The sequence below is a fragment of the Salmo trutta genome, chromosome 10, assembly GCF_901001165.1.
Source record: "Salmo trutta chromosome 10, fSalTru1.1, whole genome shotgun sequence".
Classification (NCBI taxonomy): Eukaryota; Metazoa; Chordata; class Actinopteri; order Salmoniformes; family Salmonidae; genus Salmo; species Salmo trutta.
The window spans coordinates 35,772,279-35,786,283 of record NC_042966.1 but is presented as its reverse complement, the minus strand read 5'-3'; the positions used below and the strand labels follow the sequence as shown (position 1 = coordinate 35,786,283).

Genomic DNA, 14,005 nt, shown 5'->3' with positions numbered 1-14,005 from the left:
TGTCTATATCGTAAATATTTGTCTAAACCAAAAAATGCTTTTTGGTCTTAATTTAAGGTTAGGGTTAGGCATAAGGTTAGCAGTGTGGTTAAAGCAAAAATCCACCCTAAAACTATATTATGGTATTTGTTTCATTAGTCCACTGTTGATAAAGTCCGAAAATGTTTTACATGTCAGCAATCAAGTTTTCAAGATCATACCGGCTGTATTTCTGTATATTGAAAGTTAAACTTTCTTGAAAACTTGATTGCTGACATGCAAAACATTTTCGGACTATATCAACAGTGGACTAATGAAACAAATACCAAAATATAGTTTTCCTTTAAACACACTGCTAATCTTATGCTGAACCCTAACCTTAAATTTAAATGAAAAAGCACATTTTGGTTTTAATGAATTTTTACGATGTAGACAAAGTTTTTGGGTGGAATTTTCCTTTAAGATTCGGGTAAGATTTAAAATCAGATGTTAAAAAGAGGCGGGGTTTATGACTTTGCCTCTGGCCCAGGCAGTAACAACCACAGTCTTGAGTAAAAGTTATAGAAATAGGCGGGGTTTATGACTTTGCCTCTGGCCCAGGCAGTAACAACCACAGTCTTGAGTAAAAGTTATAGAAATAGGCGGGGTTTATGACTTTGCCTCTGGCCCAGGCAGTAACAACCACAGTCTTGAGTAAAAGTTATAGAAATAGGCGGGGTTTATGACTTTGCCTCTGGCCCAGGCAGTAACAACCACAGTCTTGAGTAAAAGTTATAGAAATAGGCGGGGTTTATGACTTTGCCTCTGGCCCAGGCAGTGACAACCACAGTCTTGAGTAAAAGTTATAGAAATAGGTGGGATTTATGACTTTGCCTCTGGCCCAGGCAGTGACAACCACAGTCTTGAGTAAAAGTTATAGAAATAGGCGGGGTTTATGACTTTGCCTCTGGCCCAGGCAGTGACAACCACAGTCTTGAGTAAAAGTTATAGAAATAGGCGGGGTTTATGACTTTGCCTCTGGCCCAGGTAGTGACAACCAGTCTTGAGTAAAACTGTCTAACTTTCTCTTTCGTTTTCTTGCGTGCACACAAGGCATTTTCCGATTTTCAACAGAGTATGGCAGGTAACTATTAATCTTTTAATACAGAATGAATGTGATATGTTGCTGGGAACAACAATTTCTCTAATTTGTGTGTACTGTATCATAGTATTGTAAAGGGAGAGAATGCACTCAACTCTTATCCTCTTGCCTAAACAAATGATTGGGTGCTTGGAAGCAGATTCCAACAAATTATCACATCAAAAGTGAAAAATTCCAGCACTCACTTGGATTATGTTGCCATGAGAGAATGTAAAACAAAGTTTCAATTGTAATTTATATATTAGTGAGTGCTGGCCTTTTTTGTATTTTGTTGTATCATAGCAACCTGTTCTACTTGTTTGTGTGGTAAATATGTGTGCACCACTCCTATCATCACTAAAATGAAAGAGTTAAAACGTGTACAACTTGTTTTTAGTAAAGTAATGAAATTACTTCGGTCAGCCAGTCATCACACAGCAACGTATTCTTGCTTCATTGATTGTTTTTTGTTCTCTGAAGATAAAAGGGAGACGAATATGACAATATTACGGACGACACCTTTAAATACTTCTAGTATTATGCCGTGTACAGGGCTGTAGCTACGGTATGAGTAGTGACGGTTGATTACTCAGAGCTTCATTATCTGTTCATAATGCACATTAGTGACATCTGCTGGTCAACAATAAATGCAATGTGTGATTATCAGATATACATTCATTTTTGGTCTACTGTCTTCATCAGAACTCTGTGGCGCAGTGGTAAATGGTTGGCTTTAATGGTCAGTCAATAATCAGTTGTAGTATCCGGTTCGCATCTCATGCTTCCCTTTTTTGCCTTCATGTTTACTGATGTTCAAAAACTGAATCTATGCCATTATTTTGGGTGCTTTACACAGAAGCTTATACAATACCAAATAAAACAAATTATTTGAACAGTGCAGAAAGTGTGGTTTCACATTAAACAATTTTCAAAACAGTGTGCCTTCAACGGAATTCGACCTCATACCCTCACGTCCCTGAATGTTCCATAGTTCCCTTCTCTACCTGCTAAACTACCGGTCAGATAAAATTGACCGTACAAAATGCTTAATATTTTTGTAAGTACAGTGTCCAGTAGAGGTCGGTGTTAGAAAGCAGCTTGGAATCGAAGAAAGCACTTGAATTGAGTGGGATCTCGCATTTTGCAACACACGTTTTGAAAAAGCACGTGATCAAACACGTTCTTCTGATAAATAGATCCAGGCATCCACTCGCTGCTTCGAATTTATGCTGCGTTTAAGACAACTGGGAACTCGGGGAAAAACGAGCTCCAACTGAGAAAAATCGTTTTGAAGGGTCATCCAACTCGGAATTCCAACTCAGGAACTCTGCCCTCTTCCTAGAGCTCCAACTTTCCGATCTGAAGATCACTGACGTCATGATTTGATCTCATATTTTTCCGAATTCCCAGTTGTTTTGAACGCGGCATATGCCGGTTCCCATCGTCACGTATTTCATTAAAGCCGTATGACATCTTGACAGACGCCTCTCTCGATCAGTTTTGCCTTGCTACTGAACTGACAAGTGTAGCGTTTCCCTTTCGAAAAAAGATTGCCGTTAGAGTGCAGTACAACTGCAGTATGCTGCAAATACTGCGTCCAAAATAACACCGTTGTTTTTTACTGCAGTCATTTTGCATTGTAACTGCAGTTTTGTTTAGTTACTTTATTCTCAACTTGTTTCTCTAACTTTATTGCAAGTCAAGCTAGCTAGCTAAAAGCTACCACTGTAGCTAGCAACCCCCACCTAACAATTATCGTCAAAAACAAACGTCACTACCATTAGAGCCCGATCAATAAGAGATTTTAGGGAGGCAAAAGTCACCGATTACGATATATCTGCCAAAATATGGGTTTTTAGAAGTGAAATGAAAAACATAAAAATCTCACAAATTGTGCTACAAAGGACTAACAGATACTCTAAATTATGATTTCTTCACTAAGTATTAAGATGTATATTATTTATGAACATTGTAGTGACTAAATGCTACAATTAACATTATTCAAGAACACTATTTAAGAACATAAACAGCAACTATATCCTCTATAAATACAAAAGTACAGTTGAAGTCAGAGGTTTACATACACTTAGGTTGGAGGCATTAAAACTCGTTTTTCAACCACTCCACAAATGTATTGTTAGCAAACTATAGTTTTGGCAAGTCGGTTAGGACATCAACTTTGTGCATAACACAAGTAATTTTTCCAAAAATTGTTTACAGACAGATTATTTCACTTATTATTCACTGTATCACAATTCCAGTGGGTCAGAAGTTTACATACACTAAATTGACTGTGCCGTTTAAACAGCTTGGAAAATTCCAGAAAATGATGTCATGCCTTTAGAAGCTTCTGATGGGCTAATTGACATAATTTGAGTCAATTGGAGGTGTACTTGTGGATGTATTTCAAGGCCTACCTTCAAACGCAATGCCTCTTTGCTTGACATCATGGGAAAATCAAAAGAAATCAGCCAAGACCTCAATTTCCAAATGCCTGAAGGTACCACGTTCATCTGTACAAACAATAGTACACAAGTATAAACACCATGGGACCACGCAGCCGTCATACCACTCAGGAAGGAGACGCGTTCTGTCTCCTAGAGATGAACGTACTTTGGTGCGAAAAGTGCAAATCAATCCCAGAACAACAGCAAAGGACCTTGTGAAGATCCTGGAGGAAACAGGTACAAAAGTATCTATATCCACAGTAAAATGAGTCCTATATCGACAAAACCTGAAAGGCTGGTCAGCAAGGAAAAAGCCACTGCTCAAAAACCGCCATAAAAAGCCAGACTCTGGGTTGCAACTGCACATGGGGACAAAGATCGTACTTTTTGGAGAAATGTCCTCTGGTCTGATGACACAAAAATCGAACTGTTTGGCCATAATGACCATCGTTATATTTGGAGGAAAAAGGGGGAGGCTTGCAAGCCGAAGAACACCATCCCAACCGTGAAGCACGGGGGTGGCAGCCTCATGTTGTGGGGGTGCTTTGCTGCAGGAGGGACTGGTGCACTTCACAAAATAGATGGCATCATGAGGAAAGGAAAATTATGTGGATATATTGAAGCAACATCTCAAGACATCAGTCAGGAAGTTAAAGCTTGGTCGCAAATGGGTCTTCCAAATGGACAATGACCCCAAGCATACTTCCAAAGTTGTGGCAAATGGCTTAAGGACAACAAAGTCAAGGTATTGGAGTGGCCATCACAAAGCCCTGACCTCAATCCTATAGAAAGTTTGTGGGCAGATCTGAAAAAGCATGTGTGAGCAAGGAGGCCTACAAACCTGACTCAGTTACACCACCTCTGTCAGGAGGAATGGGACAAAATTCACCCAACTTATTGTGCGAAGCTTGTGGAAGGCTACCTGAAACGTTTGACCCAAGTTAAACAATTTAAAGGCAACGCTACCAAATACTAATTGAGTGTATGTAAACTTCTGACCCACTGGGAATGTGATGAAAGAAATAAAAGCTGAAATAAATCTCTCTCTACTATTATTCTGACATTTCACATTCTTAAAATAAAGTGGTGATCCTCAGTGACCTAAGACGGAATTTTTACTAGGATTAAACGTCAGGAATTGTGAAAAACTGATCTTAAATGTATTTGGCTAAGGTGTATGTAAACATCTGGCTTCAACTGTAAATATGAAACACTTGTTCATCTTACCTTCTTAGGTACAACTTAAAGATTTGTCTATCTATGGCAGTGGATAAGAACGCAGAAGTGTTTGTGCTGAAGCACCACAAGCACACTAATAAACAAGAAGGGCTGAGTGAATTAAACTTTGCCTTAAAGTATTTCTTAAACTGCACTTTTCAAGATCCCAAGATCACAAACTATGCAGGGAAATTATTGAGCCAGATACCTGCCAAAAGGTTGAACGTACATTTCTTTAGGATTGTAAGAAAAGCCATGCGTGAAACATGAAACGTAAATGTTAAAATAGATCTGTAAACGTTCAAACCCGATGTTACGACTATGAATTAACATTTACACATTCAATTCTTACTTTTTGTCTCCCTTTACTCGGTTACATATCTTTTTTATGAATACAAACTTTTGTCAGTAATGTGGCATCTGCAAAGGACATGAGCCGAACATATCTAGTCGAAGTCAGCTAGTCAATCAAGCAAGTCTAGCCCAGATGTTAGTTGCTTTGCAGCTTCTGGTTTCATTTACAAAATAAAAGTCTAGAGCTTGTTTAGAACTGCATTCAATAATGACATTATACCGGCAGAAGACATAGTATAGGCTTGGGCCTTCAGTAAATGGCTTGTGTGAGAATGATACTATAAAGACACAGAAGAGCCTTGTCTAGAATAACTGCCTGAGCTTCAAAATAGACAGTAAATATGATTTAGGCTAGGCCCATTCTGGTATCTAAATATGCCATGCTGTTGTGTGTTATTTAATGTAATCTTGTAATCCAAGATGGCGTAGCAGTAAGACGTCTTTTGTCCTCGTCTTGTCGTGGCCCGTGTATATATATTTTTATATATTTTTCTATGCATATCTTCTTATATTTTTCTAACCCCTTACTTCAAAATACTCTCTTGCAACCCGCCTCACCCAATGTGGTGTGGACCTGCTTTTTCTCTAAAGTATTTTTCTTTACCTCTTACTAGAATCTCCAACATAAGCTAGCCAGCTAACGGTCATCAGCTAACCTTTAGCTCGGAAAGCTCTCGCCAGTTTGTACAACGCGATTCAACCAGAGCATACCGGACCTATTTTTCTCTCCATATCCCCGGATTCATACCGCAAGCTCTGAACCTTCTCACCTTCCGACCTTCGCAGCTAACGTCCCCTGAATGCTAGCTGTCTAGAGCACAACGGACTGTTAGCTTACGAGGCCCATCGAATACATTCTGAAGCTACTAGCTAGCAGTCAGCTATCCTTTGCTAGCGGTCATCAGCTACCTGTATCCCGGACAAGTCTTGTCAGTCTGTACAGCGCGACTCAAACCAGAGGTAGTCGGACTTATTCTTCTCCATATCTCCGGATTCATACTGCAAGCTCTGAACCTATTTAAAAAAAAAAAATTATTATATATATATATATTTTTTTTCCCCACCTAGAATTATAGCAGCTAACGTCCCCTGAACGCACAACCTCTAATCCACGGCCTGCTAGCTATCTAAAGCACGCTGGCTGAAGAGGCCCTTCGGACAGATTTCTTTGGCCACTATACAGGTTTTGCCAATTGGCCTGGTTTACCACACGGAGCCCTGCTGATCCGTCCGCTGATGTAACTGCACAAGGAGGCCACAACAGACTTTCCTCCGTCGCGTCGCCCCTCCAAGGTCTTTCTGTTAGCCTGCTAGCCCGCCGCTAGCTGCCTGAAGCCACGCACTGGACTCGTATGATCACCCGGCTACGCATGCCTCTCCCTAACGTCACCATGCCTTGTCCATTGCTGTTTTGGTTTGTAACTATTGTTTTATTTCACTGTAGAGCCTCTAGCACTGCTCAAAACGCCTCGACTAACAATTTAGTTCCACCTCCCACACACGCAGTGACGTCACCTGGTTTAAATGCTATTTCTAGAGACAATATCTCTTTCATTATCACTATATGCACAGGTTTACCCCCACTGTATTCACATCCTACTATACCTTTGTCTGTACATTATGCTTTGAATATATTCTACCGTGCCAAGAAATCTGCTCCTTTTACTCTCTGTTCTGAACGTGCTAGACGTCCAGTTCTGTTAGCCTTTAGCCGTACCCTTATCCTACTCCTCCTCTGCTCATCTGGTGATGTAGAGGTTAATCCAGGCCCTGCAGTGTCTAGCCCCACTCCCATCCCCCAGGCTCTCTCATTTGTTGACTTCTGCAACCGTAAAAGCCTTGGTTTCATGCATGTTAACATTAGAAGCCTCCTCCCTAAATTTCCATTTCTAACTATAACATTTTCCGACAAGATGTTGCAATCTACTGCAAAGATAACCTGCAGAGTTCTGTCTTACTATCCAGGTCTGTACCCAAACAATTCGAGCTCCTACTTCTAAAAATTAACCTTTCCAGAAACAAGTCTCTCACCGGTGCCACTTGTTATAGACCACCCTCCGCCCCCAGCTCTGCCCTCGACACCATATGTAATCTGATTGCCCCCCATCTATCTTCTGAGCTCGTGCTGCTAGGTGACCTAAACTGGGACATGCTTAACACCCCGGCCATCCTACAATCTACGCTTGATGCCCTCAACCTCACACACCTTATCAATGAACCTACCAGATATAACCCCAAATCCGTAAACACGGGCACCCTCATAGATGTCATCCTAACTAACTCGCCCTCCAAATACACCTCTGCTGTTTTCAACCAAGATCTCAGCGATCACTGCCTCATTGCCTGCATCCGTAATGGGTCTGCGATCAAACGACCACCCCTCATCACTGTCAAACGCTCCCTAGCAGGCCTTTCTAATCGACCTGGCCGGGGTATCCTGGAATGACATTGACCTCATCCCGACAGTAGAGGATGCCTGGTTGTTCTTTAAAAATGCCTTCCTCACCATCTTAAATAAGCATGCCCCATTCAAAAAATTTCGAACCAGGAATAGATATAGCCCTTGGTTCACTCCAGACCTGTCTGCCCTTGACCAGCACAAAAACATCCTGTGGCGTTCTGCATTAGCATCGAATAGCCCCCGTGATATGCAACTCTTCAGGGAAGTTAGGAACCAATATACACAGGCAGTCAGGAAAGCTAAGGCTATCTTTTTTAAACAGAAATTTGCATCCTGCAGTACAAACTCAAAAAAGTTCTGGGACACTGTAAAGTCCATGGAGAATAAGAGCACCTCCTCCCAGCTACCCACTGCTCTGAGGCTAGGAAACACTGTTACAACCGATAAATCCACTATAATTGAGAATTTCAATGAGCATTTCTCTACGGCTGGCCATGCGTTCCACTTGGCTACCCCTACCCCGGTCAACTGCCCGGCACCCTCCACAGCAACCCGCCCAAGCCCCCACCATTTCTCCTTCACCCATATCCAGATAGCTGATGTTCTGAAAGAGCTGCAAAATCTGGACCCCTACAAATCAGCCGGGCTAGACAATCTGGACCCTCTCTTTCTAAAATTATCTGCCGAAATTGTTGCAACCCCTATTAGTAGCCTGTTCAACCTCTTTCGTATCGTCTGAGATTCCCAAAGATTGGAAAGCTGCTGCGGTCATCCCCCTCTTCAAAGGGGGAGACACTCTAGACCCAAACTGCTACAGACCTATATCTATCCTACCCTGCATCTCTAAGGTCTTCGAAAGCCAAGTTAACAAACAGATTACCGACCATTTTGAATCACACCGTACCTTCTCCGCTATGCAATCTGGTTTCAGAGCCGGTCATGGGTGCACCTCAGCCACGCTCAAGGTCCTTAACAATATCATAACCGCCATCGATAAGAGACATTACTGTGCAGCTGTATTCATCGACCTGGCAAAGGCTTTCGACTCTGTCAATCACCACATTCTTATTGGCAGACTCAACAGCCTTGGTTTCTCAAATGATTGCCTCGCCTGGTTCACCAACTACTTCTCTAATAGAGTTCAGTGTGTCAAATCGGAGGGCCTGTTGTCCGGACCTTTGGTAGTCTCTATGGGGGTGCCACAGGGTTCAATTCTTGGGCCGACTCTCTTCTCTGTATACATCAATGATGTCGCTCTTGCTGCTGGTGATTCTCTGATCCACCTCTACGCAGACGACACCATTCTGTATACTTCTGGCCCTTCTTTGGACACTGTGTTAACTAACCTTCAGACGAGCTTCAATGCCATACAACTCTCCTTCCGTGGCCTCCAACTGCTCTTAAACGCAAATAAAACTAAATGCATGCTATTCAACCGATCATTGCCCGCACCTGCCCGCCCATCCAGCATCACTACTCTGGACGGCTCTGACTTAGAATACGTGGATAACTACAAATACCTGGGTGTCTGGCTAGACTGTAAACTCTCCTTCCAGACTCATATTAAGCATCTCCAATCCAAAATTAAATCTAGAATCGGCTTCCTATTTTGCAACAAAGCATCCTTCACTCATGCTGCCAAACATACCCTCGTAAAACTGACCATCCTACCGATCCTTGACTTCGGCGATGTCATCTATAAAATAGCCTCCAACACTCTACTCAACAAACTGGATGCAGTCTATCACAGTGCCATCCGTTTTGTCACCAAAGCCCCATACACTACCCACCACTGCGACCTATATGCTCTCGTTGGCTGGCCCTCACTTTATACTCGTCGCCAAACCCACTGGCTACAGGGTATCTACAAGTCTCTGCTAGATAAAGCCCCGCCTTATCTCAGCTCGCTGGTCACCATTGCAGCACCCACTCGTAGCATGCGCTCCAGCAGGTATATCTCACTGGTTACCCCCAAAGCCAATTCCTCCTTTGGTCGCCTTTCCTTCCAGTTCTCTGCTGCCAATGACTGGAATGAACTGCAAAAATCTCTGAAGCTGGAGATTCCCATCTCCCTCACTAGCTTTAAGCACCAGCTGTCAGAGCAGCTCACAGATCACTGCACCTGTACATAGATGGGCTGTATACAGATGGGCTATCTACCTCATCCCCATACTGTATTTATTTAATTATTCTGCTCCTTTTGCACCCCAGTATCTCTACTTGCACATTCCATCTTTTGCACATCTACCATTCCAGTGTTTAATTGCCATACTGTAATTGCTTTGCCACCATGGCCTATTTATTGCCTTAATTCCCTTATTTTACCTAATTTGCACTCACTGTATATAGACTTTTTGTTTTCTTTTTTTCTTCTGTATTATTGACTGTATGTTCATTCCATGTGTAACTCTGTGTTGTATGGGTCTAACTGCTATGCTTTATCTTGGCCAGGTCGCAGTTGCAAATGAGAACTTGTTCTCAACTAGCCTACCTGGTTAAATAAAGGTGAAATAAAATAAAAATAAAAAAAGGCCATATAATTGCATAATACATAATACATTACATCTAATCCCCCCAAGTCGCTCTGGATAAGAGCGTCTGCTAAATGACGTAAATGTAAATGTTATAGCCATGTGGATCTATTGTGGTGATCATGTAACCTAATGAATCACACATTTTCAAGTATTTGGGAGCCTTTTATTAGCCATTTTGACTGTTGTACTTGTGAATTCCACTCAGTATGTAGACTTGTTATAGCCATTTGCGTGCGCAACCCCATCCCGCAGAAGCTATTTCCATATCAATAAATGAGACAAAACCAAATATTGATTGAGTCTTGGCTGTAACCTGTCCTGAGCGAAATAGCCAAAGGGTCCCAAAATGGTCAAGACTATCTATAAGCCTATTCTTATTGTCAGATCTGCCACTACATGTGCTTTCTGAACTATTTTGTTTAAAATGTCATTAGAGGCTATATTTAAAGGCCTGTGAGCTAGGGTCTCTTTTGCAGGCGAGCCCTTTAATAAAAACTGTTATAAAACACAAATAGAGTTCTAAAATTATTCCGCAAGACACCTGTACCCAAAAATGGTTGCAATGCCTACAAGTTGAAGGCCTATTTTTTTATTTAGATAAGGCCTAAATTAAACATTGAATTATTAAAGTGATAGGCTAAATATCTTTGGACAATTTTGATAATTTTGAATACACACATGGATTTCTATAAATAAATGGAGAAGACTGTTCTATTTCTTTTTCATTTAGTTCCTATTGCAACTCAGAGACTGACTGGATGACATACTGACTGACTGAACTGAATGAAGGATGAGTGAAATGTTCAAATATGTTGGAATGACAAGTCGCATACATCATGAATGCTCTGCACTTTATTTGGCTAGTAGGCAAATAGGCCTACATTAAAGTATAATGACTCTATGACTGCATGCCACCAGAAGGGAATCTTCTCAAGCTGAGGTGTGTTTTTCTGAAGGCTCATGGTGATGTGGTGCTGCATGGCGATCACAAGCTATTCAACTGGGCAGCAGTGTCGTGATGGAGGGAATGGCATTTTTGGAGACTACCTAAGACCACTGCAACAGAGTTATTGTAAAGTGTGGGAATAAGCTTATGCCAGACTTAGCCTATGTTTAACCTCTCCCTTGTTCATTTCAAAGTCCATATGTTCATGATCCGATTCATGTAAATCATGTCAAATTATATTAAATTCATTTTAACCGCTCCTACGGAATATGCTTTGGCAAGATTTTGAGTGATGAAAGAAATATTTAAATATTCTATAAAAAAATATTTTCAGTGGCAAAGACTCCAATGGTCATAAATAATTCATAGATTCACCAAACATCTATTATTATTTTATTATTATTATGATTCATTATTCCTGGTATCAAATCAAATCAAAGTTTATTTGTCACGTGCGCCGAATACAACAGGTGTAGACCTTACAGTGAAATGCTTACTTACAGGCTCTAACCAATAGTGCGAAAAAAAGGTATGTGTGTGTGTGTAGGTAAGTAAAGAAATAGATCAACAGTAAAAAGACATTTGAAAATAAGAGTAGCAAGGCTATATACAGATACCGGTTAGTCAGGCTTATTGAGGTAGTATGTACATGTAGGTATGGTTAAAGTGACTATGCATATATGATGAACAGAGAGTAGCAGTAGTGTAAAAGAGGGGTTGGCGGGTGGTGGGACACAATGCAGATAGCCCGGTTAGACAATGTGCGGGACCACTGGTTGGTCGGGCCAATTGAGGTAGTATGTACATGAACGTATAGTTAAAGTGACTATGCATATAAGATAAGCAGAGAGTAGCAGCAGCGTAAAAGTGGTGGGGGGGGGGGGCACAAAATGCAAATAGTCCGGGTAACCATTTGGTTACCTGTTCAGGAGTCCTATGGCTTGGGGGTAAAAACTGTTGAGAAGCCTTTTTGTCATGCGGTAGTAGAGAGAACAGTCTATGACTGGGGTGGCTGGGGTCTTTGACAATTTTTAGGGCCTTCCTCTGGCACCGCCTGGTGTAGAGGTTAAAATAAGGTGTAAAAAAATAAAATAAAAATACATAAAAATACCGATTACCGATTGTTATGAAAACCCGAAATCGGCCCTAATTAATCGGCCATTGCGATTAATCGGTCGACCTCTAATTTCCTCCAATGTTATAATGAAAAGGTGCCTCTCGTTCACAAAGCACACGTTTTCTGGAGACTTGTGGGAGGAGTGCTGATGACTTCGCCCACTGTATGTGCTTTCGGTAGCCTGATAGCATCCAGACAGAAGAAGATGCACACAATGCATCCCTGACCACCTCCTGAAATGGTCAGCCAGATCTGAACATAGTCAGACCACAAAGCGACTTTTGAGAGTCTAGACTCGTCTTTTCAATGCAATCTTCGTATTCTGATAGCCAGGAGACTTACATGCGACTTCTGCTATGTCCCTTATGAAAAAAAAAAAAAACGATTGCAGTTAGAGTGCAGTATAACTGCAGTATGCTGCAAATACTGCATAAAAAATAAACGTTTTATTTACTGCAGTAATTTTGTAGTGTAACTGCAATTAGAGTGCAGAATAACTGCATTAATTCTGCAATTACTACGTCCAAAACACTACAGTCGACTGCAGTTACTGCACTTTTACTGCAGTTTCAAAACTGCAATCTTTTTTTGTAAGGGGTAGTCTGTTTCTACATGTTCTAGTGCTTAATGCTGATTCAGGTGGTTTCAGGAATTTGTTTGTTACAGAGACTGACGGTATCAAACGTATGATTGTCAATAACCATTCTCTAATAATCATTCTCATTTGTTCTCTTTCTTTCAATTTGGACAGCCGAACTATTGAACGGGGAAAGGGGGAACATTGTGAAGGGATTGAACGAGGCCAACATCAAACTTCTGGTAGATAAACTCTTTAACCAAAAGGTGATCAATCAATTTGAGAAGGAAGCCATAATGGAGACACATGGGCGGGCAGATAAAGCACGTGCCCTTGTGGATATGACCTATGCCAAAGGTGAACATGTGTCTGAGCTCATGATCACCCTACTAAAGGATGTTGACCCCGTGCTGTTCAATGACGTCTTTTTAAAAGCGGATTCCATGGATGGATCTCCAGGTAAGGAAGGATAAAAGTTATTCCAGCCACCACATAGTTATTCCAGCCCACTGGGGTTACAAAATTCCGATAACGTACCCAAAATTCCCAGGTTTTTGAGAAATCCTGGTTGAAGGATTCCGGATTTCATGCTTATTCCCTCCTGATTCTAGGAATCTTCCCACCAGATTTTCTGGAAAAACATTAACATTTTGGGAAAGTTGTCAGAATTGTGCTACCCTACCTAATGTGTAATTTCAAACTAGTGTAATACTGCGGTTGTGACATGCTCTATTTTTCTCTCTGCAGTTTTCAACCTGAGGTGATGTGAGATGATTGAAGAGGAGAAAATAGCCACCTTTTAATACCACAATCTGGAACCTGTAGATTTTTCTGTTGTTTATACCTTATCATCCTTTCAAGGTTAAAAAGCATTCTCAATAAATAATCTACATTGAAGGTGTTGTTTGTCCTCTCCCTTCCTCTGCTTTTGTCCTCTCCTGCCACTGTGGTTTTCCCCATGGCTTAAATAATTTGACTGATAAACTCCTTAAACAGAACGTTAGATTTACTATTTATATACCTTCTTTTCAGCAACTCTTTCTCCTTGGTTCTGAAGATATCAGTGGCATTTCCTGTAATGCTCTCTCTCCCAGCATATCCTGTTTTCCTCTCTCTGTGGCCAAACTTAGTGAATGAAGCTCTGATTCAAGCACACAGCTGCGCTTTAAAACCCTCTCTCCCTCTTTTGTCCCATTTTGCCCCTACTCTTCATCTCTCTTCTTTCTCTTCCTCTCTTGTCTACCCACATCATTTTCTGTCTCTCTCTCTCTGTCCTTGCATACTCTCACATGTTTGCACTCTCTCTCTAGCT

General features: G+C 41.3%; 1 protein-coding gene across 1 annotated transcript; it reads left to right on the top strand.

Annotated features, from left to right (window-relative positions):
- The first annotated feature begins 961 nt into the window (after positions 1–961).
- Positions 962–13,590, top strand: LOC115201654 (inhibitor of apoptosis protein). Its single transcript, XM_029765460.1, has 3 exons — positions 962–1,102; positions 12,868–13,152; positions 13,441–13,590. Exons 1-3 carry the CDS (start codon positions 1,096–1,098, stop codon positions 13,455–13,457), a joined length of 309 nt encoding a protein of 102 aa, XP_029621320.1. The 5' UTR covers positions 962–1,095; the 3' UTR covers positions 13,458–13,590.
- Positions 13,591–14,005: the final 415 nt, after the last annotated feature.